Source organism: Podarcis liolepis (genome assembly GCF_965112155.1).
Source record: "Podarcis liolepis genome assembly, chromosome: 7".
NCBI classification, from domain to species: Eukaryota; Metazoa; Chordata; class Lepidosauria; order Squamata; family Lacertidae; genus Podarcis; species Podarcis liolepis.
In genome coordinates, this window is record NC_139561.1 from 91,954,456 (window position 1) to 91,980,922 (window position 26,467).

The window sequence follows — 26,467 nt, forward strand, 5'->3', positions numbered from 1 at the left end:
CTAAACATTAGGAAGAACTTCCTGACAGTAAGAGCTGTTTGACAGTGGAATTTGCTGCCAAGGAGTGTGGTGGAGTCTCCTACTTTGGAGGTCTTTAAGCAGAGGCTTGACAACCATACGTCAGGAGTGCTCTGATGGTGTTTCCTGCTTGGCAGGGGGTTGGACTCGATGGCCCTTGTGGTTTCTTCCAACTCTATGATTCTATGATCCCTTATATCCTGATACATCAGCCATCGCTTTCCACCTTCGTCCACCCAGCTCCACCACCGGCAAGCTCTCCTGCACTCTCAAGAACACCTCCCAGGAGATCTTCATGTTGCCCTTGCTCTGAATGGTCTTAATGGTTCCCAGAGATCTTGCCCTTGCTATGAATGCGCTTAATGGTTTCTAGAGATCTTGCCCTTGCTCAGAATGGGCTTAATGGGTTTCAAAGCACTTCCAACGTCTTCTCCTTGCGCTTGCTCAGAATGGGCCTAGGGGGAAGGGCCCACACTCACCCTGAACAGCTAAAAGAGGCTCCTGGGAGGCCCCTTGGAGATTGCTGGAAGAACTCTTGGGTTGGGGCAGCTGGCTAAAATGTTTTACAATGTTTTAAATGGTTCGAATTTTGGGTTCTCTGTTTTGTTTTGGTTGGATTGGTGTTGGTTAAATGTTTAGTTGGGGTTGGCAGTTATTTTAATTTGGGTATAACTGTAAACTTTTTATTATTGTTGCTATTCTTATTATTATTAGTTTCTATTGATTTACTGGTTTGTTTGTTGCTTGTTTAGGATATTCTGTTTTTTAATGTTTGATGTTTTGGTGTGTTTTTACTGGGGGGAACCCAGCCAGATGGGCGGGATATAAATTAAAAAATTGTTGTTGTTAGATGATGATTATGGAGAGCTGGACTTCCACTCTATTCCCAGATGTGGCTTTTACGTCTTGCGAAAGCACAAACAGAATACAGAAATTAAGAGATAGGGAGACGCCAGGGTAAACGGAATAAACTGCCGAATGAATGCCGCCGAAGGTCACGATTGCACCCTGCTTTGAGACCACTTTAAGTAGTCGTGGCTCCCCCCCCAAAGAATCCTGGGAGCTGTAGTTCGTGAAGGGTACTGAGAGTTGTTGTTGTTTAGTCGTTTAGTCATGTCCGCCTCTTCGTGACCCCCTGGACCAGAGCACACCAGGCACTCCTGTCTTCCACTGCCTCCCGCAGTTTGGTCAGACTCATGTTTGTAGCTTCGAGAAGACTGTCCCACCATCTCGTCCTCTGCCGTCCCCTTCTCCTTGTGCCCTCCATCTTTCCCAACATCAGGGTCTTTTCCAGGGAGTCTTCTCTTCTCACGAGGTGGCCAAAGTCTTGGAGCCTCAGCTTCAGGATCTGTCCTTCCAGTGAGCACTCAGGGCTGATTTCCTTCAGAATGGAGAGGTTTGATCTCCTTGCAGTCCATGGGACTCTCAAGAGTCTCCTCCAGCACCAGAATTCAAAAGCATCCATTCTTCGGCCATCAGCCTTCTTTATGGTCCAGCTCTCACTTCCATACATCACTACTGGGAAAACCAGAGCTTTAACTATACGGACCTTTGTTGGCAAGGTGATGTCTCTACTTTTTAAGATGCTGTCTAGGTTTGTCACTGCTTTTCTCCCAAGAAGCAGGCGTCTTTTAATTTCGTGACTGCTGTCACCATCTGCAGTGATCATGGAGCCTAAGAAAGAGTTGTTAGAAGACCCCTATTCCCTTCCCAGAGGTACAATTCTCAGAGCGGTTTAACAACCAACCTTGTAGCTCTAGAAGGAGAAGAGGGGATCTCCTAGCAACTCCCAGCACCCTCAAAAACTACAACTCCCAGGAATCTCTGGGGGAAGCCAAAACTGTTCTCATACCGCAGTCAATGCATGGTATGAATGTGACCTAATGGTGTTGCCTTTGCGTTGAACTCAGCAGGATGGAGGAAGGAGAGGAAATAGGAATCAGTTGGCTCTTCCAGTCAGGGCCTCTGGCGCCCCCTACTGTTAGGCTCCCAGCCTTCTGCCCTACCGGTCACAACGGCTGCTGCTGCTGACCTGAATGGGGCAGAACGGTGGCGAGATTGGTGCCATGGGGGTCACACTGACTCAAGGGTCGAATTGGCAGCTGGGTGCCCACCAGAGCCTCCGTCTAACTGGGCACGCATCAGCGACGCTGGCATTGGGAGAGCAGCTCAGTGGCTTTGCCCCACAACCACACACAGGGGGCACTACTGCATTCTGTACAGCCCTAACTGTGAGCTCCTTTGGGGCAGGGACCCTGTGACTTCTCCATTCCTAAAAGGTTCATAGAAGGGCCACCTTCAGGGGGTGGAGCGACTCCCCAGTAAAGAAAGCTTGCGGCGTTTGGTACTTTGTAGTTTAGAGAAAAGGCGGGTCAGAGGCAACAGGACAGAAACTTAGAAAATTACAACTGGCACTGAGAAAGCTGCGAGAAGCCAGGGAACCAGGCAGTGGGCCTTCTCGGCGGTGGCGCCCGCCCTGTGGAACGCCCTCCCACCAGATGTCAAAGAGAAAAACAACTACCAGACTTTTAGAAGACATTTGAAGGCAGCCCTGTTTAGGGAAGCTTTTAATGTTTGATGCATTACTGTATTTTAATATTTGTTGAAAGCCACCGAGAGTGGCTGGGGAAGCCCAGCCAGATGGGCGGGGTATAAATAAATTATTATTATTATTATTATTATTATTAAGCAGGTAGAGAAAACTTACTCTCCTGCTCTCAAAACACTCAAACTCACGGGCATCCAATGAAACTGCATGTTGGAAGATTCAGGACGGGTAAAAGAAAGTCCTTCTTCATACAGCACTTGGTTGACCTGTGGAACTTCCTGCCACAAGAGGCAGTGAAGGCGACCAATCTGAATGGTTTAAAACAGGCTTCCTCAACCTCGGCCCTCCAGATGTTTTTGGTCTCCAACTCCCATCATCCCTAACTAGCAGGACTAATGGTCAGGGATGATGGGAATTGTAATCTCAAAACATCTGGAGGGCCGAGGTTGAGGAAGCCTGGTTTAAAAAGAGGATTTGACAAAGTCACGGAGGAGAGGGCTATCGATGGCTACTATGAACGGCTTGGCTCTGCCTCTACGGTTGGAGGCAGCAAGACTTCTGAATACCAGTTGCTGGAAACAGCAGGAGGGGAGAAGGGTCTTGTGTTCGAATCCTGATTGCAGGTTTCCCATTGGAGTATCTGTTTGGCCATTGTGAGAACAGGGGGTTGGACTAGGTGGTCCCCTGGCCCCTTATCCTGAAGGCTCTTCCTATATACTGTTGCAGTAATTTATGTATAGGTTGGGGGGGGGGTTGCCCCTCCAGCAGATATCATGCACATGCAGCCCACTACCAAAATCAGCACAATCACTTTTGTGACTTCTGTGATTTGTCCCCACAAAACACTTCATCACAGTTTCCTCCTATCTATTCAAAGGGCCTCTGCTGCACGATACCAAATGTAAGAATTCACTGGTAAATGTATCTATGTACTGGCTCACTGGAAACCTTCCGAAATTCATATAGACAGGTGAGCTCAGCTACTCAGCAGCGCCTCTGCCTCGGTGATAATCCCTGGCATCCTGATACCTGAGTGCCAGACAGGTAGCCGTTCCAGAAAGAACAAACCCAGATGAAGACAAAAGGGTGAGATGAACTTGGCTGGGAAACAGGGAAATGTAAGTATCTCTTTTGCTACACTTGATGAGTGTTTGGTGGAGGGCAAGGGGAGGAATTGGGCAGGGTCCAGGATGCTCAGATTACTGCCACCAGATCTCCCCTTTCATGATGTAACCGTGATGTAGTTTGGGGGGGGGGTGTAACATGGGGATTAGCAGCTAATAAAAGTTTGGGTTCTCTTTTGTTCGGGGCAGCCATCTTGTTCCACCTGGTGGCAGGTGGGAGTCCTGTCGCGACAGTCTTCAATCAAGACCAAGCCTACTGGCTGCAGTTTTGCTCTGGTATTCCTGGCTGGTGTCCTTGTTTTTTGTCCAAGGGAGCCCTCAGATTTCTCCGTTAACAATACTGTGTACAGGACTTCCGGGTTACTGCCATTGGCAATGGCGGAGTTCCTCTGACCGAGAGGAACCCGCTCCGTGAAAATCGGGTTTTGCCGCCGCGGTGAAGGCAGAGACCCTTTAAAAATCCCAGGCGGAGGAAGCCTGGGAACGTGGGATTCGGCTGACATCAGGAGCGCCTCCCCTACTCGCAGGGAAACCCTTTTTCGGGGATCCGAAGTGACGCGGGGTGAGTGGCGCAGTGTTTTGAATCAACCGCTACTTTTACGGAGTGAAGCCGCACAGCCGTTGCCGGAGAGTGCTGACTTTTTCCTGTGGACAATTGGACTCTAAACAAGTACCCGTGAGTAGAACGGAAAATTGGATTAAGAAACATTTTAATTTGGCACTGAAGTGGCCTCCCGTTTTTGTAAATAGACTGAAGCAAAAACTTTGCAAGCTAAAGTCTGGAAAGTCGTATACAAAGGTCTAAATTTCCTTCAGTTATTACCACCAAAACCCCTCTTGGAAGCAGGAGAAAAGAGGGGGAATTTTTGACTGTTCAAGCCTGCAGGAGAGAGAGTAAAGAAAGATAAATTTCCACCGTCTCAAACCTGGGAACGGGGTGTCAGAGACAGAAATTTTTGGGGAAGTTCATTTACTGTGAATGGAACGTCTTTTGACAGATAGTTAAAAAAGAGAAACAAATTGATTCCAATGTTGCCTTTTGCATTCAAAAGAAACAAAATATTTGAAAAATGAAAGTAATTTTCTTTTGTTGGTCCTGCTTTCAAAAGACGGATACAAATAGAAATTGTCTCCTTTAGAGGGAGCTTGTTAAATTATTGCTGGAGTCGATCTGGGGATTTCACAGCTGTGAAGATTAGGATCGTGAGACCAGACTCTGACCTTGAATAAAAATGTGTTTAGAAGAAGTTTTGGTGCTTGCTTTTTGCAAGACAAGCGCTTTGCTGGAGCAGATGCATGAGAAGATGGATTTGATGACTGTTGCAGTTAAAAACTTTGGACAAACGGCGAATACCCATATAGAAACCATTCAGGAACCAATCCAGGAACCTGTTTTGACAGGGCAAGTGCAAGTGCAGAAGATAATGGAGGAGGTTGCTGTTGAACCTCAAGTAACACAAATGGAGAGACTCGAGGCCTTGCAGGAGCATAAGCCGCTGTTCTTGAAGTTTGAATCTGGAGTGGACCAGGGGGGGGGGGTCTGGAGTTGTGAGGGCTCTTAATTTTGGAAGGACTTTGAAACATGCCTTTAAATACTTTCTGGATTACAGTGTTGACTGTGGGGAATGGGACTGTGGGGAATGGGCTGATCTGCTGAGGGGAGATGGAGATATTTTTGGATTGGAGTCCTCCCGAGACCTACCCCCCCCCCCAATGAGAAAGGAAAGAAATTAAGAAAAAGATCAACAAAAGACAAAGTAAAGTGCAGGTATAAACAAGAAGAAGATCTGCAGAAGGGACATGGAAAAGACTTAAGAGCCTTGGACATAAGATCACCAGGTTGATGGACTAGATGGAATGGACAAGAAGGACTGACAAAACCCGAGACCAGGAAGAAGGATGAAGATTGGAAGAAAGATTTTAAAAATTTATTTTGAGAATTAGTGTAAAATTAACGAGTATTAGGAAAAATGTTGGAATGAAACTATTTGGCTTTAGTAGAAATGATATAAGGAGTCATGTACAAATAAGTATTAAGTTTTAAGTTTTTTTTATGGTAAGATAAGGTTAAATAAATTAAGGTAAATTGAATGACAGAATATAGGGAAAGATGGAAAGGATTTGCTGAGTTAATTAATAGGTTAGATCGTTAAGATAAATTATATAACAAAAATTGAGAAAGATGGAAAGAATTTGCTGAAACAATTAATTAAATTAGAATGCAAAAAGGGAGGTGTGAGGAGGTCGATGAAACAAGTAAATGAAAGATAAAGATATGGAACATTGGATGTGTGTTTTAATGTTTTGGGGTTTTTTTTGCTGTATTGTTGTATTGTTTTTTATGCTTTTCCTTTTATGTATTGTAATTTATGTTTTGTCAAATTTTTTGTTGTTTTCTTTTCTTCTTTTTCTGTAATTCTTAAACTTCTAATAAATATCATTAAAAAAAAACAAAAAAACAATACTGTGTACAGCAGCTTTCTCCAACCTCCAGATATTTTGTACTAAAACTCCTCTATCAGCCCCGCAGCTAAGTCACAGCAAAAATGCCACGCAACTGATTACGACATTTTGCAAACGATTCACGCGCAGCGCTTGCGGCCTCCTTCTTGCAATGAATTAAAATACCGGTTTGCTTTAATAATGGGTTAGGCTTCGATTTTCATGAGCTGGGCTGCAACTTGAAAGGGATCTTTGGCTCTGGTGTGCTATTCCTAAGAGGGAATGAAATAAATATATATCCCTGGTTGGCCTAAGAATGATGGGAGCTTCTTTCAGACAAAATTACATGTAGCTTCCTTTAGAAAGCCTCCTCTATTGAGGCCTGGCAATGCGCAGATTGATTTCAGCCGACGAATCAGTTAAAAGGAAGGTGATTAATCTTCTGGCATCACATAACATAAGACTGCATTTGCCAATAATAGGCAAATTTGTGGCATTTAAATTTCGGGGTGTGTGTGTGGTAGGTTTCCTCTGCACATCCAACAGTACAGGTTGAATCCTGACAAGATAGAAGTACTGTTTGTGGGGGACAGGGGGCGAGCGGGTGTGGAGGACTCCCTGGTCCTGAATGGAGTAACTGTGCCCCTGAAGGACCAGGGGCACAGCCTGGGAGTCATTTTGGACTCACAGCTGTCCATGGAGGCGCAGGTCCATTCTGGATCCAGGGCAGCTCCATCTGGTACTCCATCTGGTACCTGCCCGCAGACTGTCTCGCCAGAGTGGTGCATGCTCTAGTTATCTCCCACTTGGACTACTGCAACACGCTCTACATGGGGCTACCTTTGAAGATGACCTGGAAACTGCAATTAATCCAGAATGCGGCAGCAAGACTGGTGACTAGGGGCGGCCGCCGGGACCACATAACACTGGTCCTGAGAGATCTGCATTTGCTCCCAGTACGTTTCCAAGCACAATTCAAAGTGTTGGTGCTGACCTTGAAAGCCCTAAATGGCCTCGGTCCTGTATACCTGAAGGAGCGTCTCCACCCCCATCGTTCAGCCCGGACACTGAGATCCAGCGCTGAGGGCCTTCTGGCAGTTCCCTCATTGCAAGAAGTGAGGTTACAGGGAACCAGGCAGAGGGCCTTCTCGGTAGTGGCTCCCACCCTGTGGAACGCCCTTCCTTCAGATGTGAAGGAAATAAGCAGCTATCCTATCTTTAAAAGACATCTGAAGGCAGCCCTGTTCAGGGAAGTTTTTAATATTTAACGCTGTACTGTTTTTAACACTCGATTGGGAGCCGCCCAGAGTGGCTGGGGAAACTCAGCCAGATGGGCAGGGTATAAATAATACATTTTTATTTTTATTTTTATTACACTGTATGCCACTCTAAAAGCCCAGAAAATGTACACTGTGAACTGGGCACATCACCTGGGCACCGCAGTCAAAGAAGGATAGTGCCAGGCTGGAAGGTGTGCAGAGGAGAGTCTGGAAGCCAAGCCTTGTGAGGAACGGTTGAGGGAGCTGGGTCTGTTTAGCCTGGAGAAGAGGAGATTGACAGGAGATATGAGAGCCATCTTTAATTGACTCTGGAGGGGAGGACCTGAACCAGTGGATTCAATCTGCAAGAACGGAGATGCCTGCTAATACAGTTGTACCTTGGTTGTCAAACGGCTTGGCTCCCGAACAAATCGGCTCCTGAACACCGCAAGTGTTCCAGTTTGCAAATGTTTTTTGGAAGCCGAACGTCCGACGCTGCTTCCAATTGAGTGCAGGAAGCTCCTGCAGCCAATTGGAAGCCACGCTTTGTTGTTGTTGAGTCGTTTAGTCATGTCTGACTCTTCGTGACCCCCTGGACCAGAGCACGCCAGGCCCTCCTGTCTTCCACTGCCTCCCGCAGTTTGGTCAAACTCATGCTGGTAGCTTCGAGAACACTGTCCCACCATCTCATCCTCTGTCGTCCCCTTCTCCTTGTGCCCTCCATCTTTCCCAACATCAGGGTCTTTTCCAGGGAGTCTTCTCTTCTCATGAGGTGGCCAAAGTCTTGGAGCCTCAGCTTCAGGATCTGTCCTACCAGTGAGCACTCAGGGCTGATTTCCTTCACAATGGAGAGGTTTGATCTATCCCCTTCATGGATCACTGCCTTGCCGTGGCGAAGGGTCTTGAATAACTCAGAGAAGCTATGAGCTATGCCGTGCAGGGCCACCCAAGATGGACAGATCATAGTGGAGAGTTTTGACCAAATGTGATCCACCTGGAGCAGGAACTGGCAAGCCACTCTAGTATCCCTGCCAAGAAAACTCCATGGACAAAGACAACAGGAAGCCACGCTATGATAGGAATTTTGAGGTCTTAGATATATGGTAATGTTCATAAGTGTACCAACTAAGCATGTACATAGATCAGCACAGGAAGACCGACCTGAAACCATTTTGATTCCCCAACTGACCAAATGTTTTCCCTGCAAGGAGGGAGGGGGAGGGGCAGGGAGGCTTCCCATTGTCTCAGGAATTGAGTAATCAGCATTTTAATTGGCGACAGACTATCAGGAAAGGCAATCAGATAATCTGGCAAACAGGAAAAACAACATTCAAATTTCTGTTTTAGACCGCCTTTTCTGTGATGTAGGTATGATGTATCTAGGGGTGGTCTTGATCTACAGGGTGGCAATTTCAAAAGTCTATATAAGGCCTTGCGCCATTTTTCCTGTGTGTGGGGGGAGTGAGGACCCTGTTGCAACAGTTCAATAAAGATCAGGCTTACTAGCTGCTTTGCTTCTCAATATTCTCAGGTTGGCCTTTGTTATTTTCTCCTACCAATAGGGAACCTACATAAGGACTCTATATGGGCTCTTGGATACCCCAGAAGGGAAAAGGACAATTTTTGTTTACAACAACACCTTGGTTTTCGAACGGCTCTGGGAATCAAACGGACTCCCGGATTGAGTTCAACAACCAAGGTACCACTGTATCATGAAAAAAGTTTCCAACCGTGAGAGCTATTTGACAGTGGAACAGAAGACCTGGGGAGGTGATGCTTTGCTTCATTGGAGGCTTTGAAACAAGAGGTTGGGTGCCAGGGAGTGCCAGGGATTCTTGGGCCCAGATTCCTGAATTGCAGGGGTTGGACTAGATGACCCCTTGGGGTCTCGTTCATCTCTACAGTTCTACAATTCTGGCAAAATGCATTAGATTGAAATCGAACGCAGCCTTTCCCTGGGTGTCCTTGGACCTGTTAGCCACCACTTTCAACCCTCCCCCAAGTCCATATCCTGTCCCCCCCACCCCAGGAATAACATAAACCAGACTGGGCTGCAGTTCACACACAAAAGATTTAATCACCTCCGAAAAAGCAGCCACACCCTGTGATGGAGGAAGAGGAGCTGGATGGCACTGGGAGAACTGGGAGGGCGGGGAATGGATGATGGCGAGGGGGGGGGGACGGGACAAAGAGGTCAGGGCGATGGCCGGGTGTGGCAGGCACAGGTTTTTAATGTAAAAACTTGTGTTCATCAACACTCAAACGTTGTTTTTTTTTGGGGGGGGGGGTTGACCTTGAAAAGAAATAAGAGAGTCATGGTTTGGGTAGAAGTTAGAAGAGGACATTTTTGAGGGGGAAGTTGCAGGGGAGGGAGGAGTCTTGCATGACTTTAAATGGGGGTGGGAACAGGGTCGATTTCAAAGGTTTTAAGGAAAAAGGAAAGGGGGGGTCTGGGTGTCATCAATGTTGGAAGTGGGGCAGGTGAAATGGAGGACCATAGATTTTGGGCGAGTGGGGAGGGAGGGGTGGGCTGGCAGAAATGTGGGCGAAGGCAGGGAAATCGGGGGGGGGGTGTCGGTCGACGAGTTCAAATGACTTTTCTGATGAATGAACACACCAAACACAGAATTTCTTTTTATCTAGACCAGCCAGATACAATAAATATAGTAACCGAATATTGTCTCCGTGGGTCCTGGGGGTGGGGTGTGCAGCAAATGGGAAGGGGGACCCCTCCCACCCCTCCCTTCCCTTAAGTCGGACCACCACCCCGGTAGTAGTTTTTCTGTGGTCTTATGCTCAGTTCTCTCCTGAAATAATTCCCCCCCCCCCAATTCTCTCCTTTTTTTTTATTGGAACAGTTATTAATGCATAAAGAGGAGGAAAGGGGAAAAAAAGAAAGAAAAGGATCTTTGTTTAGTTTTTCGTGTCATCTGTGCATATGTGTCTTTCCTTGGCCTCCCGCCACCCCCCCAACCCCCCTCCCCCTTTCCCAACGCTCTTGAGCACTGGCACCCCTAAAACCATCCACAGCCCCCCCCATCTCTCTCTCCCAACACCCTCTTTCCGGGAAACTGAACTTTCTCCCCCTTTCAGCGAAAAAAACATGGTTCAGTTCCCCTTCTCAATCTCTCTCTCTCTCTCTCTCTCTTTGTGGCTCGGTTAAGGCACCGCCGCAGGAGATTCTGGAAATGAGCGGTCGATTGCAGAAGAGGTTGGGAGGCAAAGGGGGGCGGGCCGGATCCGCCCCTTGCCCCCCGTGAATATTTTGGCCTGAGTCTCTCTCTCCCCCCGGCCACCTTCCCTGCCTCCCTTCCTTGGTTGCTCTGCCCCCAACGAGTTGTGCGTCCGGCAAGTCCCTCCGTCCGTCCGTCCCCCCTCCCCGCCGCCCGCCCCCCGCTTTTCAGACTGTGCTTTCGAGCATCCATTCTGTGCTGCTAAAAGTGACCCTCCTGTGGCTCAGGGGGTCCTCGTCCGAGTTCAACTGCGAGGTGGACATGTGTCGCTTTGTCCGTGCCCGACGTGGGTAGCTGTGGCTCTGGAACAGCGAGTAGTCCCCATCGAAGGAGTGGCGGTGATGGTGAGTCCTGGACAACTCGCGCACGGGGAACCCCACCAAACCGCTGCCACCGCCGCCCATCTTGGCCCGCAACGGCGGCCCCGACCCGGCGTCCTTCACCAAGCACAAGGAAACCGTAGAGCCCCTCAGGGCACCTTCTGCCTGCCCTTCGTCAGAAGACAAGATGGCCACCGTATGGAGGCTGGTGGTCATCTTGGAACCTCCTCGGCTGTCCAGCTCCGTCAAGGCAACGTCTTGGCGGCTGGGCGCCTCTCCTGCAGTGTCCCCCCTTGGAGGAGGCTCCTTGGAGGCCACTTCTTGGAGAGTCTCGTATTTGTCCTTGGAGGACGAGCGGGGAAGGGGGTGGGCGTGAGGCTGGTTCCCGTTGGTCTGCGAGTAGACGTTGCTGACTTTGGCTTTCTTGTGCTCCTCCTGCCCGCTGTAGACTTTGTACCGGATCATGAGGATGATGATGAAGACCAGGACGGAGGCCACGATGATGCCCCCGATGATGATGATCATGGTGCCCCCCAGGAACTGGGTGTGAAGCGAGTGGCATTGGGTGGCCTCGCCCTCCGTGGTGAACTGGACGCAGCCCACCACCCGGGTGGCCGTCAGGGACGTCACCCCGTCATCGTAAACGGCCAGGACGCAAAGGTCGTAGTCCCGTCCGGCTGCCAAGTCGTTCACCAGGAAGGTCTTGCTGGACGAGGGGATCATCCTGGGGGGGGCGAGGAGAGAAGGAGACATTGGGATCAAACAAATTGAGGGTTAGAAACAGCACCCAGCCACCCCTTCCTCTCTCACGGGCCTCATTCTTGCATGGCTTAGGGCCCTCGTATTTATGGGACCGCCTCTCCTGGTCTGCCCCGCAGAGGACATTAAGGTCCATGAATAACCACAGTTTAGAGGTCCCAGGCCCTAAGGAAGTCAGACTGGCAGGGCCAGGGCCAGGGCCTTCTCAGTGATGGCTCCCACCTGGTGGAATGCTCTGTCCCAGGAGACCACGGCCCTGCAGAATTTAACCTCCTTCTGCCTGGCCTGTAAGACAGAGCTATTCCACCTGGCCTTTAATTTGAATTCAGCCTGATCTTTTATTTCCCTTCCCTTCTCTTCCCTCCCCCTTCCCTTTTATGAAGATCACCCGCTCTGAGACCCCACAGCTAATTCTCCCCTGGCCTCCTCGCTGACCCAAGTAGGACCAATTCAGCCAGCTAGCCCTGGGGATTATCGAATTGATTTTTGAATTTTATTGTCATTCATGTTTTCACATTGTATTATATGATGTCTTTATAATTAAGTGTTTTAAATTTGTTGAGCCCGGTTTTTGAACCGGAAAGGGTGGGGTGTAAATAAAAATTTATTATTATTATTATTATGTAACTTTCACAAAATCATAGAATTGTAGAGTCGTAAGGGACCCAGGGGTCATCTAGTCCAGCCCCCTGCAATGCAGGGATCTCAGCTAAAGGATCCATTGTAGATGGCCATCCAACCACTGCTTAAAAATCTGCAAGGAAGGAGAGTCCACCACATCCCAAGGGAGGCCGTTCTGCTGTCGAACAGCTCTTACTGTCAGAACGTAATGTTTAGTCGGAATCTCCTTTCTTGTAACTTGATGCCATGGGTTCGAGTCCTACCCTCCAGAGGAGGAGAAAACAAGCTTGTTCCATCTTTCACATGACAGCCCTTTTTATACTGGGAGATGGCAGAGGAGGGTGACCAAAATGATCAAGGGTCTGGAAACCAAGCCTTACAAGGAACGGTTGAAGGAGTTGGGCATGTTTAGCCTGGAAAAGAGGAAACTGAGAGGAGATAGGATAGTCATCCTCTAATATCTGAAATCACATGGAAGATGGAAGAGGTTTGTTTCTGTTTTTCTGAATCATCATCATCATCATCATCATCATCATCATATATTCTTTCTCTTTGGCGATCACTCATATCTGAGTAAGATTGTTTTTCATGAACACGATCTTAACAGTGAGTCTGTAAGTGACTGTGGAGGCCAATTCTGGATCCACACGTCCTTCCGCAGTGGGGACATTGGTTTCCGGGTGGGAGTTGATCACGGTGTGGATTTGCCAAACGTGCCTTCCTCTTAGCACGTTTCTCCCTTGCGTCCTGAGTTCGAGTGTCTTCAAAGCCGAGAACACCATGGGTCAAGGCTGTTCTCCAACTGGAGCGCTCACAGGCCAGTGTTTCCCAATTGTTGGTGTTTGCACTACATTTTTAAAGATTTGCATTGAGACGGTCTTTAAACCTCTTTTGTTGACCACCAGCATTACACTTTCCATTTTTAAGTTCGGAGTAGAGGAGTTGCTTTGGAAGACGATCATCAGGCATCTGCCCAACATGACCAGTCCAGCGAAGTTGATGTTGAAGAATCCTTGCTCCCTTCTTACTGGCTTGCTCCAGCCACTCTGAGCCCAGAAGACCTGAATCAATGGCTTCACATTGCACCAAAGGATATTCCGACTGAATGTCAGGAAGAACTTTCTGACAATAAGAGCTCTTCGACAGTGGAATGGTCTCTCTTGGGAGCTTGTGAACTCTCCATCCTTGGAAGTTTTAATGCAGAGATTGGATTCTCACCTGCCATGGATGTTTTAGCTGAGATTCTGGCATTGCAGCGGGTTGGACTAAATGTCCTTCAGGGGTCCCTTCCAACTCGACAATTCCATGATTCTATCCCTACCTGGCATCTTTACTTAAAACGGAGTTGGGAAATGATATACCGTATTTTTCGCTCTATAGGACGCACTTTTCCCCCTTCAAAAATGAAGGGGAAATGTGTGTGCGTCCTATGGAGCGAAGACGCCATAGCCCTGCGCGCGCTCTCCCAGCTGGGGAGGTGACGCGGGGCTATGGCAGGAGCCTCTCCACTGCCCCTTTCCTCTGCTCCCTGACCTGCTCTTTGGGGCTGGTGGTGGGCTTCCCCCGCCAGCCCCAAAGAGCAGGTCGAAAGGTACCTGAAGCCTGGAGAGCGAGAGGGGTCAGTGCGCACCGACCCCTCTCCCTCTCCAGGCTTCCAAGGTAGCCGCCTGAACGCACCTTAAACGGCACCTTCTTTTAGAGCGGGAAAACAAGAGGGGGAAAGTTCTCCCCCTCTCTGTGCAGCGCCTCCTGCCACTTCACTGAAGGGGCGCTGGGCAGCGAGGGGGAGAATTTTTTTTCTTGTTCTCCCCCCTCTAAAACAAAGTGCGTCCTATTGTCCGGTGCGTCCTATGGTGCGAAAAATACGGTATAATGAATCGGAAAAAAATGTTTAAAATAACTTTTTCTTTAAAACCCCCCACGAAACCTTTCTTTTAGGAATACTAGGTGCCAAAATCCCAAGGGAGCAGAAAAGTTTATTTATGTATGCAACCACGGCTGCGTGAATATTATTGGCCCAGAGATGGAAAGAAGATAAAGTCCCGACCAGAGAAGAATAGAAGATGACTTTGATGGATTATGCCGTAATGGCAAAAATGACCGGAAGAATCAGAAATCAGGGAGTCCAAAATTTTAATAAATATTGGGGGAAATTATCTCAAAAACCATTGTAAACAGTTAAAATCGTTAGTAGGATTGGAATAACACTTGTAATTTAATGTTGAATTGTGGATATAATGGAGATGTAAAAGATTTGGATTATTATAAAAGATGCAGGAGGAAATGACCACAAAGGGGAGGGGGGGGGAGTCCAGGAGATTCCTTTAATCTTGTTTTTATGTTCTTCATGTGCCTCCTCTGCGAGAGGGCGTCAAAACGAGAACAGGGCCTTTTCTGCAGTGGCTCCCTGTCTGCGGAATGCTCTCCCCAGGGAAGTTCACCTGGCACCTTCACTATACACTTTTAGGCGCCAGGCAAAAACGTTCTTCTTCATCCAGGCCTTTGCCTGTCTTGATCTACATCCTATACCCTTTTTAAAAATGGTGGCTCTTTGGGGGTTTTATATTATTATTGGGTTGCTGGTTTTGTTTTGATTTTATGTACAGTGGACGCTTGGGTTGCGAATGTGATCCGTGTGGGATGCACATTCACAAACTGCGTCTGCACGTTTGCTCACGCGCGGGTTGCGATTCGGTGCTTCTGCGAATGCGCAAAGCGCAATTTAGCGCTTCTGTGCATGTGCGACCGCCAAAACCCAGAAGTAACCCATTCCGGTACTTCCAGGTTTCGGCGGTCCGTAACACGGAAAACGCAACCTGAAGTGGCTGTAACCCGAGGTACGACTGCATTTGATATTTTAGGTGAACTGCCCTGACACCTTTGGGTATAGGGCAGTATAGAAATCAAAATAATAACAATAATAATAATGATGGTGATGATGATGGTGATGATGATGTATGTTGGATAAGGTAAAGGGTAAAGGGGCCCCTGACCATTAGGTTCAGTCGTGGCTGACTCTGGGGTTGCGGCGCTCATCTCGCTTTATTGGCCGAGGGAGCTGGCGTACAGCTTCCGGGTCATGTGGCCAGCAGGACTAAGCCGCTTCTGGCAAACCAGAGCAGCGCACGGAAACGCCGTTTACCTTCCCGCCGGAGCGGTACCTATTTATCTACTTGCACTTTGACGTGCTTTCGAACTGCTAGGTGGGCAGGAACAGGGACAGAGCAACGGGAGCTCACCCCGTCGTGGAAATTCGAACCGCCGACCTTCTGATTGGCAAGTCCTAGGCTCTGTGTTTTAACCCACAGCCCCACCCGCGTCCCACCAGTATGTTGGATATGTGATTGTAAAGCTGTAATTTGAAAAAAAAAAACACAACCAAATAAATAGAGCAAAAATAAAGTGAAATAAAACAGAGGTGGGGCAGGAGAAGACAGATGCTCAGCACCTTCCTGTGCACCCTGGCAGGCAAGGGGTGCAGAGGATCCAGGCGGGAGAGGCGGGGAGGGGGGGCTTGCAAAGTGGTCCACGGACTGCTGAAGTGCTGCACTTCTGCAGAGCACTCGATTAGTTCCCATTTATTAGCAGAAGCGAGTGATGGAGAGGCCTGAGGAGCAGCAGGCAATTAGCCAAGAATTATAGAACCGTGTCGCCAACAGCTGCAATTTTCTGGGGGTGGGAAAGACAGGAGGGAGGGGGAGAGGATATGTTGGGGGGGCGACACACAGATCGCACGTGGCCCAGGCGACCTGGCGGGAAGATGGATTGATCTGGCCGGGGAGGGGAGAGAGCAGGATCCATCATCCTGCCAGCGGAAAGGATTAGCCGGCGTCAGCCTTCAAAGAAACAAGGTATCTGGGCCTCCACACCAGGGTCTCGCTGGGTCTCCACATCTGTCTCCCACTGCCGGAACATGGCGCCTCTGGAATGGGTGAATTAATCATCAGGAGAGAAGGGGTAAGCTTTCCCCCATGTCCTTGGGAAACTGCCTCCGAGAGGATTGGACAAATTCTGTGAGGAGAAGGCTACCTGTGGTTTCTGTCGGTGGTGCAGGTCCATTCTGTGTCCAGGGCAGCAGTTTTCCAGCTCCATCTGGTACGCAGGATGAGACCCTCCCTGCCTGCAGACTGTCTTGCCAGAGTGGTGCATACTGGGCCGAGGCCATTTAGGGCTTTAAAGGTCAGCACCAACACTTTGAATTGTGCTCGGAAACGTACTGGGAGCCAATGTAGGTCTTTCAGGATTGGTGTTATGTGGTCTCGGCAGCTGCTCCCAGTCACCAGTCTAGCTGCCGCATTCTGGATTAGTTGTAGTTTCTGGGTCACCTTCAAAGGTAGCCCCACATAGAGCGCATTGCAGTAGTCCAAGCGGGAGATAACTAGAGCATGCACCACTCTGGCGAGACAGTCCGCGGGCAGGGAGGGTCTCATCCTGCGTACCAGATGGAGCTAGGAGACAGCTTCCCTGGACACAGAATGGACCTGCGCCTCCATGGACAGCTGTGAATCCAAAATGACTCCCAGGATGCACACCTGGTCCTTCAGGGGCACAGTTGCCCCATTCAGGACCAGGGAATCCCTCACACCAGCCCATCCCCTGTCCCCCAAGAATAGTACTTCTGTCTTGTCAGGATTCAACCTCAATCCATTAGCCGCCATCCATCCTCCAACCGCCTCCAGGCACTCACACAGGACCTTCACTACCTTCACTGGTTCTGATTTGAAAGAGAGGTAGAGCTGGGTATTATCTGCATATTGGTGGACACCCAGCCCAAACCCCCTGATGATCTCTCCCAGCGGCTTCATGTAGATGTTGAAAAGCATGGGCGAGAGGATGGAACCCTGAAGCACCCCACAAGTGAGGGCCCAGGGGTCTGAACACTCATCCCCCAACACCACTTTCTGGACACGGCCCAGAAGAAAGGAGTGGAACCACCGTATGACAGCGCTCCCAACTCCCAGCTCCTCTAGACGGTCCAGAAGGATGTTATGGTCGATTGCATCAAAGGCCGCTGATAAACCATGGTTGCAGCTGACTGGGCAATATGCCCCAAGTTGGCGAAGACTGGTGTGCTGTGACATCCAGACATAGCCCAGCTGCACATAAAATCCAGGCAGGATGCTGTTTCTGGAAGGTGCCGCCCCCTCAATGCCTCTGAGATGTCTACAAGCCACTCCTGAAGGCCACAGCCCTTTCCTGAAGTTTGTCCCCAACATCTGGCCCTTTGAGGTATACTGCGCCTATCCAGGGAGGTTCTACTTAGCCACCGCAGCTACAATTTCCAACAGACCAGCCGGCAAACAGCCAGAAATGACACCTGGGACCGTTGGCTTGCAAAGCAGGTGCTCTGAGCTACGACACACCCCCTAAAAATGCACTAAAATCTCAATTCTGAATAGAAGGATGATTTACTGTGAACCTAGGACCTTATAGCAAAGTCGGTCCATCGGTCTATCCAGCTCAGTACTGTCTACATGGACCGACGGAGTCTCTATGGGATTTCAAGCAGGGCTCTCTACCTGGCTTACCTGGAATGGTGACTTCTGCCTTGCAGGGAGTTGGACCAGATGATGTTTCGGGTGCCTTCTACGAGTCTGTGCTGCTGGGGATTGATCCTGGGACTTTGGGTGAGCAAGGCAGGGGCTCTAACCACTGAGCCACAGCACCCCCCTGGTTCCAGACAACTGACTAGCTTAGTTGGCTAATCATGACAAGGTTGCAGGTTCGATCCTCCTAAATCCAACTCAATCCAACTCAATGGTGCAACATTGGAAAATGTCAATCGCTTCTCCTACCTAGGCAGTTATCTTTCCACAAGGGCCGACACTGATGCCGAAATCCAGCATCGCCTGAGCTCTGCAAGGTTGGATTTCTCCCGATTGAAGTGCAGAGTGTCTGAGGACCGGGACATTCGCAGGGAAACCAAAATGCTTGTTTACAAAGCTATTGTACTACCAACCTTAATATATGCTTGTGAAACATGAACCACTTATAAACACCATCTCTGAATTCTCGAAAGATTCCATCAATTGTGTCTCCGGAAAATTTTACACATCACTTGGGAAGACAGGAGAACTAATGCCAGTGTACTGGAAGAAGCAAAGATCACCTGTGTTGAAGCAATGATTCTTCAACATCAACTTTGTTGGACAGGTCATGTTGGGCGGATGCCTGATGATCGTCTTCCAAAGCAACTACTCTATTCCCAACTTAAAAATGGAAAGCGTAATGCTGGTGGTCAACAAAAGAGGTTTAAAGACTGTCTCAAGGCAAGTCTAAAAAATGTAGTATAAACACCAACAATTGGGAAACACCGGCCTGCAAGCGCTCCAGTTGGAGAACAGCCTTGACCAAAGGTGTCCTGGGTTTTGAAGACACTCGAACTCAGGACACAAGGGAGAAACGTGCTAAGAGGAAGGCACGCTTGGCAAATCCACACCATGATCAACTCCCGCCCGGAAACCTATGTCCCCACTGTGGAAGGATGTGTGGGTCCAGAATTGGCCTCCACAGTCACTGTTAAGGCCGTGTTTATGGAAGACAATCTTAGTTGGCTATGAGGGATCGCCAAAGAAGAGGAAAAATCTAAAGGTTATGGGTTCAATCCCTGCATTGGGTGAAAGATTCCCGCCTTGCAGGGGGTTGGAATAGATGGCCCTCAGTTCTCTGGTTCTAGTGCTGCCATGCTGAGCACAGAAGGAGAAAGTCTTTGAGGCTTCTTTCATGGCTACTTTCTTGCCTCTGCGCCTGAACTCTGCTTTAATCTTATTGCTGGCTTTGTGACAATTCCTGGCAGGGAATCCCAGTCTGAGCAGCTGTTCCACCTCTCCTGCTCTCCCCTTCGCGAGAGATGGCTGCGAGGTGGCAGGAGTGGAGGAGATAAGATGTGCAGGATCGTCGGATCTCTGGAAGGGGAGGGTGTCAAAGCGGGGAATCTCCTCGGGGAGGCAAAGGGAGGGGAACGTGCTGGTGGGTCAGTGGTGGAGCACCTGCTCTGCATGCAAAATCGTAGACTCATGGAGCTGTAGAGTTGGAAGGGAACCCGAGGGTCATCTAGACCAACCCCGGGCAATGCAAAAATGTGCATGTGTCTTTGAATGAACAGAACAAATGAGATTAAGATTGAGAGTCAAAGGAGTGGGGAGTGTGCGAATCCAGGGCTGCTTAGCTTATTTTTGGGTTGCTATTTCATTAGTTCCTAATTTATGAATACTGTTGTACTCTGTGAATCCTACAATAGGACTTTTGTTGTTCTTGGGCTGGTTAGCTTATCTTTCATAGATTCATAGATTCTGATTGTTTCACTGGTAATTTTTAATTGCTTAAATTCTTAACTATTCTATAGGATTTTATGTTGCATTGTTGCATTCTGTTGCATTCCTTTCTGTTGCCGTTATTTATTGTTTGTAAGCTGTTTCGCAATTTAATGAAACAATAAATCCAAAGAAAAGAAAAGAAAGGAATATACAGCTGTCCCTTACAGGGATCGAACCTGCAACCTTGGGCGTTATCAGCAGCACTCTCACCAACCTCACTCTCTGTGGCAGGCATCCCCAACCTGTGGCCCTCCAGATGTTTTGGCCTACAAATCCCATCATCCCTAGCTGATGATGGGAATTGTAGTCTCAAAACATCTGGAGGTCCGGAGTTTGCCTATGCCTGCATTTGAGAACCAAGGCAAAGCCTTATATTTAAATGCAGACCCTTATATTTGCAGAGCAATGACCAACCTAGACAGCATCTTAAAAGGCAAAGACATCACCTTGCCGACAAAGGTCCGTATAGTTAAAGCTCTGGTTTTCCCAGTAGTGATGTATGGAACTGAGAGCTGGACCATAAAGAAGGCTGATCGCCGAAGAATGGATGCTTCTGAATTCTGGTGCTGGAGGAGACTCTTGAGAGTCCCATGGACTGCAAGAAGATCAAACCTCTCCATTCTGAAGAAGCCCTGAGTGCTCACTGGAAGGACAGATCCTGAAGCTGAGGCTCCAAGACTCTGGCCACCTCATGAGAAGAGAAGACTCCCTGGAAAAGACCCTGATGTTGGGAAAGATGGAGGGCACAAGGAGAAGGGGACGGCAGAGGACGAGATGGTGGGACAGTGTTCTCGAAGCTATGAACATGAGTTTGACCAAACTGCGGGAGGCCGTGGAAGACAGGAGTGCCTAGCGTGCTCTGGTCCAGGGGGTCACAAAGAGCCGGACACAAATAAACGACTACACAACAACATATTTGCAGACCGTTTGGGTTCCAAGTTGTTTGAGTACCAAGGCATTTGAGCAGGCACAGGCAAACTCCGGCCCTCCAGATGTCTTGGGACTACAATTCCCATCATCCCTAGCTAACAGGACCAGTGGTCAGGGATGATGGGAATTGTAGTCCAAAACATCTAAAGGGCCAAGTTTGGGGGTGCCTGCTCTATTCCCTCTCCTCTCTGCTCACCCAGCTCCGGCAAACACCTTCCCACTTTCGTATCATTTCCCCAGCAAAAACATTTCCTGAGATCCTTCGCCTGCCTTATTTATTCATTTATATTAATCTTTTTCTATGCTACCCTTCCTTTGTTGCCAGCGCTGAAGGCAGCCCATTACGAAAACAATAATAACTATTAAAAAAACACCCACCAAAAATTAGCATCCCACATAACGATAATTAAGTCAAATTACTCGTAAGATTGTAAATACATATGATTATCCCTAATGCCATAACACGGCGAGAAATTTAACAATAGCTGTGCGCCGATCAAAACCTGCATGGATTTGGGCTGCGAGCCTGCGCATGCTTACTTGGGAGTAAGCCCAATGGGACTCTGTTGGGCTTACTTTGGAGTAGAAGTGCACAGGGTGGGGCTGTGCTGGCAGGCTGCAGGACCAGCTACAAAGTCTGTCCCACTCAAGTCGGTGGGGTTTACTTCTGAGTAAAGGCTCAGACAACTGTATGGAATAATGCATGGTGGGAAACTATAGCTCAGGCATTCTGAAGAACAAAAAATAATTAAATCGCAGGGCTGATCTCACGTAGGTAGACTTCTTTGGAGACTTGAGTGGGAGGTTGCTCAGTCCCTACGTTCAATGGCATGTCTCTCAGAAGACTAAGAGATGCCATGATAAAAAATGGTAAAGGGACCTCTGACAGTTAAGTCCAGTTGCAAACGGCTCTGGGGCTGCGGCGCTCATCTTGCTTTACTGGCCGAGGGAGCTGGTGTTTGTCTGCAATTTTTCCAGGTCATGTGGCCAGCATGACTAAGCTGCTTCTGGCGAACCAGAGCAGCGCACAGAAATGCCATTTATCTTCCCGCTGGAGTGGAACCTATTTATCTACTTGCACTTGACGTGCTTTCGAACTGCTAGTTTGGAAGGAGCAGGGACTGAGCAACGGGAGCTCACCACGTCGAGGGGATTAGAACTGCTGACCTTCTGATCGGCAAGTCCTAGGCTCTGTGGTTTAACCCACAGCGCCACCAGCATCCTACCTTACTAGGAGTCAAATACCACCGGCACATCATTTTCATATAGTTTCCTTTCAGCGTACAATGTGCCGAGAATTTCAAATCAGATTTCCATAACCTTTCCCAATCTGAAAGATGGATAAGGGTTAAGGTAAAGGGACCCCTGACTATTAGGTCCAGTCGTGACTGACTCTGGGGTTGCAGTGCTCATCTCGCTTTAGTGGCCGAGGGAGCCAGCGTACAGCTTCCGGGTCATGTGGCCAGCAGGACTAAGCCGCTTCTGGCGAACCAGAGCAGCGCACAGAAACGCCATTTACCTTCCCGCTGGAGTGGTACCTATTTATCTACTTGCACTTTGACGTGCTTTTGAACTGCTAGGTTGGCAGGAGCTGAGACGGAAGAATGGGAACTCACCCCGTCGCGGGGATTCGAACCACCGACCTTCTGATCGGCAAGTCCTAGGCTCTGTGGTTTAACCCACAGCGCCACCCGCGTTTATCACATGCCGTGATAGATGACTTCAAACACCTGAAGGGCTGTCCCGTGGAAGATGGAGCAAGCTGGTTTTCTGCTGCTCTGGAGGGAACGACCTGAACCAACAGATTCCAATGACAAGAAAGTAGATCCCAACTCAATGTTAGGAAAAACTTCCTGGTGGAACGGACTCCCCTGGGAGCTGGAGGACTCTCCTTCCTTGGAGGTTTATAAGCAGAGGCTGGATGGCCATCTGTCAGGGATTATTTCGCTGTGACACCTGCGTGGCAGGGGGTTGGGCTGGATGACCCTCGGGGGTACCTTCCAACTTCACAACAGTATGATTCCATACTTCAGAAGAGGCTGAGCAATTTCAAAAACTCAATACATTTCAACTCCCTAGTGAGCCCTCCTGCTGGAAACTCACATGATAGATCACTGCAGCTTCAACATCTCCGTAACTCTGTTCCTATATGAAGATAAATTCTAGTACCACATTCTTTTCTCTCTCTCTCTGGGAGTGGCTGCTGAGACCATATAATACTGGTCCTGAAAGACTGGTCCTGAAAGCTCCATCTGGTACGCAGGATGAGACCCTCCCTGCCCGTGGACTTTCTGGCCAGAGTGGTGCATGCTCTAGTTATCTCCCGCTTGGACTACTGCAATGCGCTCTACGTGGGGCTACCTTTGAAGGTGACCTGGAAACTGCAATTAATCCAGAATGTGGCAGCTAGACTGGGGACTGGGAAAAGCCTCCAAGACCATATAACACCGGTCCTGAGAGATCTGCATTGGCTCCCAGTACGTTTCCCAGCACAATTCCAAGTGTTGGTGCTGACCTTGAAAGCCCCAAATGGCCTCGGTCCTGTATATCTGAAGGAGCGTCTCCATCCCCATCGTTCAGCCCAGCCACTAAGGTCCAGTTCCGAGGGCCTTCTGGCAGTTCCCTCCCTGCGAGAAGTGAGGGCCTTCTCGGTAGTGGCACCCTCCCTGTGGAATGCCCTCCTGCCAGATGTCAAGGAAATAAAAAAACTACTTGACTTTTAGAAGACATCTGAAGGCAGCCCTGTTTAGGAAAGTTTTTAATGTTTGAGGTTTTATCGTGTTTTTAATATTCTGTTGGGAGCCGCCCAGGGTGGCTGGGGAAACCCAGACAGATGGGTAGGGTATAAATAATAAATTATTATTATTATCTCCACACCCACCCACCCACACCCACCCATTAATACCCCATGGCAATACAAGCCCCAGCCCATAAGTCCATCCACGTGGTGGCCATGGACACCACCCCCACCACGGCGCAGCGACTCGAACGGTGCAACGGGCCCCGACCCACGTCACTCGCCTGTAAACCAGAGAGTCATCCAGGGAGCTGTTGTACTGGATCTGGTACATACGGATGCCAGGGATGTGCCGTTCAGACGGCCAGTGGATGACCACCGAGGTGGACGTCAGGTCAGCCGCCACGATCCTCTTGTCCAGGTGGTTCTTGGTGTCGTTGGCGCCCGATTTGGCAGAGGTGGTGATGTCCGACGAGCCGGGATCGGGCTCCTTCATGTGACCCGTGTTGTTGACCAGCAAGGGGAGCGGGACAATGCAGATCTCGACGGGAGCCGTGTCCTCGCCAGCAGCGTTGGAGGCGATGCAGGTGAAGATCCCGTTGTCCTTCAAGGTGGTGATGAGAACTTCCAGGGTCCCGTTCTCGAAGACGGTCGTGCGGGTGGTGTTGTGGATCAGCTTGCCATCGGGGGCGATCCAGTGGATGGAGGGCTCTGGGTCGCCTACCGCCTTGCACTTGAGGCTGACACCTTGCCCTTCCATGATGAACGCCTTGGAGGAGTATTGGCGGGTGATGAGCGGGGGCTCGCAGATGAACTCCTCCTCAGGGATGGACCAGAAATACTTGTCCATCAAGTGTTCCGGCGAAGCGCAAGTCTCCAGGTCATCCTCTCGGGTCAACCTACGGAGCCAGAGGAGCTCGCAGTTGCAATGGAGCGGGTTGCCTCCAAAGCTGATGGTCAAGGTGGACGGGTGAGTCCCACGCACGTTGGCCAACACTTGGGCTCTCAAGAAGAGGTTGTCCGGGGGCAGCTTCTGCAGCCGGTTGGAGGTCATGTCCAACCGGACCAGCTTCTGCAGCTGGGAGAAGGTTCCCTCGGCGATGTGGTCGATGAGGTTGTGGTCCAACGTCAAGGTGTTGAGGGTCACCATCTGCCCGATGGCCTCCCAGGGCAACGTCTCCAGGTTGTTGTAGGAGAGGTCCAGGTCCTCCACGGTGGAGAGGAACTCGTCAAAGGCAGAAGGCTCAATGTGGCTGATCTGGTTGTTGCCCAGGATGAGGTGGCGCAGGTTGCCCAGCCCGCGGAAGTGTTCGTTCTTCAGGGCGGCCAGGCGGTTGCTGTTCATGTGCAAGGCCCTTAAGGCACGCAGGTCAGAGAAGGCGTAGGGCAGGATCTGGCTGATGGTGTTGCGCGAGAGAGTGAGGTGCACCAGGCTGGTCATGTTGGAGAAGTCCTTGCGGCGGATGACGGTGATGAAGTTGTCTGTCAGGCGCAGCTCCACCGTCCGCCGGTCGATGGTGGGTGGGACAAAGAGGAGGCCCGTCTTGGCGCACAACATGGTCAGCGTTGGGGAGATGTTCTGGCAGATGCATCGGCCGGGGCAGTGCTGAGCTTTCGCCATGGTGCCAAGCATCAGAAGAGGCAGGAAAAACTTTTCCATCGTACCGGCACACGCCGTACCTGCGGAGGGAAGGGAGAGAGGCGTCAGTCGGGGACACAAGCGTGTCGGCAATGAATCACACGGAAGAAGTGGCGTTAACTTTATCAGAACAAACAAGGTCTGCTCAGGAGTGCCAGACCTCATGAGCGTAGCAACACTTCTTGGTGGGTCTTGCCACTGTGAGGGAGTTGTGAAGACTAAAGGCAGGGTTGCCAAATGTCCACTTTTTCCAGGACATGTCCTCTTTTTCTGGTCTGGTTGCCATAGGTCCATTAGACTCAGATCTAAGGCACCTGGCTAAGCTAGTCTGCAGCAGAGAATGGCAACAGAGCAGTATCTTAAACTAGCTAAAGGTAAAGGCGTAAAGGGACCCCTGACCATTAGGTCCAGTCATGGCCGACTCTAGGGTTGTGGCACTCATCTCGCTTTACTGGCAGAGGGAGTCTGCGTACAGCTTCTGGGTCATGTGGCCAGCATGACTAAGCCACTTCTGGTGAACCAGAGCAGCACACGGAAACGCCGTTTACCTTCCCGCTGGAGTGGTACCTATTTATCTACCTGCACTTTGAGGTGCTTTCGAACTGCTAGGTTGGCAGTAGCTGAGACGGAAGAATGGGAGCTCACCCCGTCGCGGGGATTCGAACCGCCGACCTTCTGATCGGCAAGTCCTAGGCTCTGTGGTTTAAGGTACAGCACCACCCACGTCCCCTTAAACTAGCTCAGGGGTCTGCAACCTTTAAGACAAAAAGAGCCACTTGGACCCGTTTCCGAAGGAAAAAAAACCTGGGAGCCGCAAAACCATTGCGACATTTAAAACAAATATATCTCCAGAGCCGCGATCTGATAGCGGGCAGGAAGGTGACGTCGGGACTAACGCACGCACCGCCCCCATGTGACGTCACAGCCAGTACAGCGCCCGCCACAGTGGGGAGTGTTGGGGCGCACAATGCGCCTCCTCCCCTCGCTAGTATCCGCCCTGGAGCCGCGGCAAAGGTGTAAAAGAGCCACATGCGGCTCCGGAGCCGCGGGTTGCAGACCCCTGAACTAGCTATATACTGTATAAATCCCTTCTCTTGTGGCTGAACTAAAAGGATGCTGGTTCAACTACAAGATCTTGGAGAAGGCGTTAGCGAGGGCAAGAGTTAACACCCCCCCTGCCCTTAAGGAGAGTCCATATGCACATGTTAAACAGTTCAATGAATTGTTCTGGGCACACTGATGATGTGAACACGAGCCCAAATACTTTCATGTGGCAAGTGAGAGAGCAACAGGTATTATTTTTATTTTGCTGCTGAAAGTTAAGAACAGGCATCCCCAAACTCAGCCCTCCAGATGTTTTGGGACTGCAATTCCCATCATCCCTGACCACTGGTCCTGTTAGCTAGGGATGATGTGCAAGCTGTTATTCAGAATTGTGCACGCTAACCACAGCAAAATAGTGTATTGCACAAAAAGTTGAAAATAAAGACCCCACCCATTATAACTGATTGGTTAAGGAAA

General features: G+C 49.6%; 2 protein-coding genes and 1 long non-coding RNA gene across 4 annotated transcripts in view; 2 read left to right on the forward strand and 1 right to left on the reverse strand.

Annotated features, from left to right (window-relative positions):
* The window catches only part of LOC310712949, a 2,318,697-nt gene that overhangs the window by 824,106 nt on the left and 1,468,124 nt on the right, over positions 1-26,467 (forward strand). The window lies entirely within an intron of this gene.
* The window catches only part of LOC310712835 (uncharacterized protein), a 242,636-nt gene that overhangs the window by 72,751 nt on the left and 143,418 nt on the right, over positions 1-26,467 (forward strand). The window lies entirely within an intron of this gene.
* Positions 9,456-26,467, reverse strand: part of LRFN1 (leucine rich repeat and fibronectin type III domain containing 1) — a 149,046-nt gene continuing 132,034 nt past the window's right edge. For both annotated transcript variants that reach the window (XM_083516168.1, XM_083516167.1), the window contains exons 2-3: positions 23,592-24,987; positions 9,456-11,668 (exon numbers count right to left, since the gene is read on the reverse strand). In XM_083516168.1, the coding sequence (XP_083372294.1) occupies positions 10,792-11,668; positions 23,592-24,967 (2,253 nt within the window). In that variant the 5' untranslated portion in view covers positions 24,968-24,987 and the 3' untranslated portion in view covers positions 9,456-10,791. The remainder of the gene's footprint in view (positions 11,669-23,591; positions 24,988-26,467) is intronic.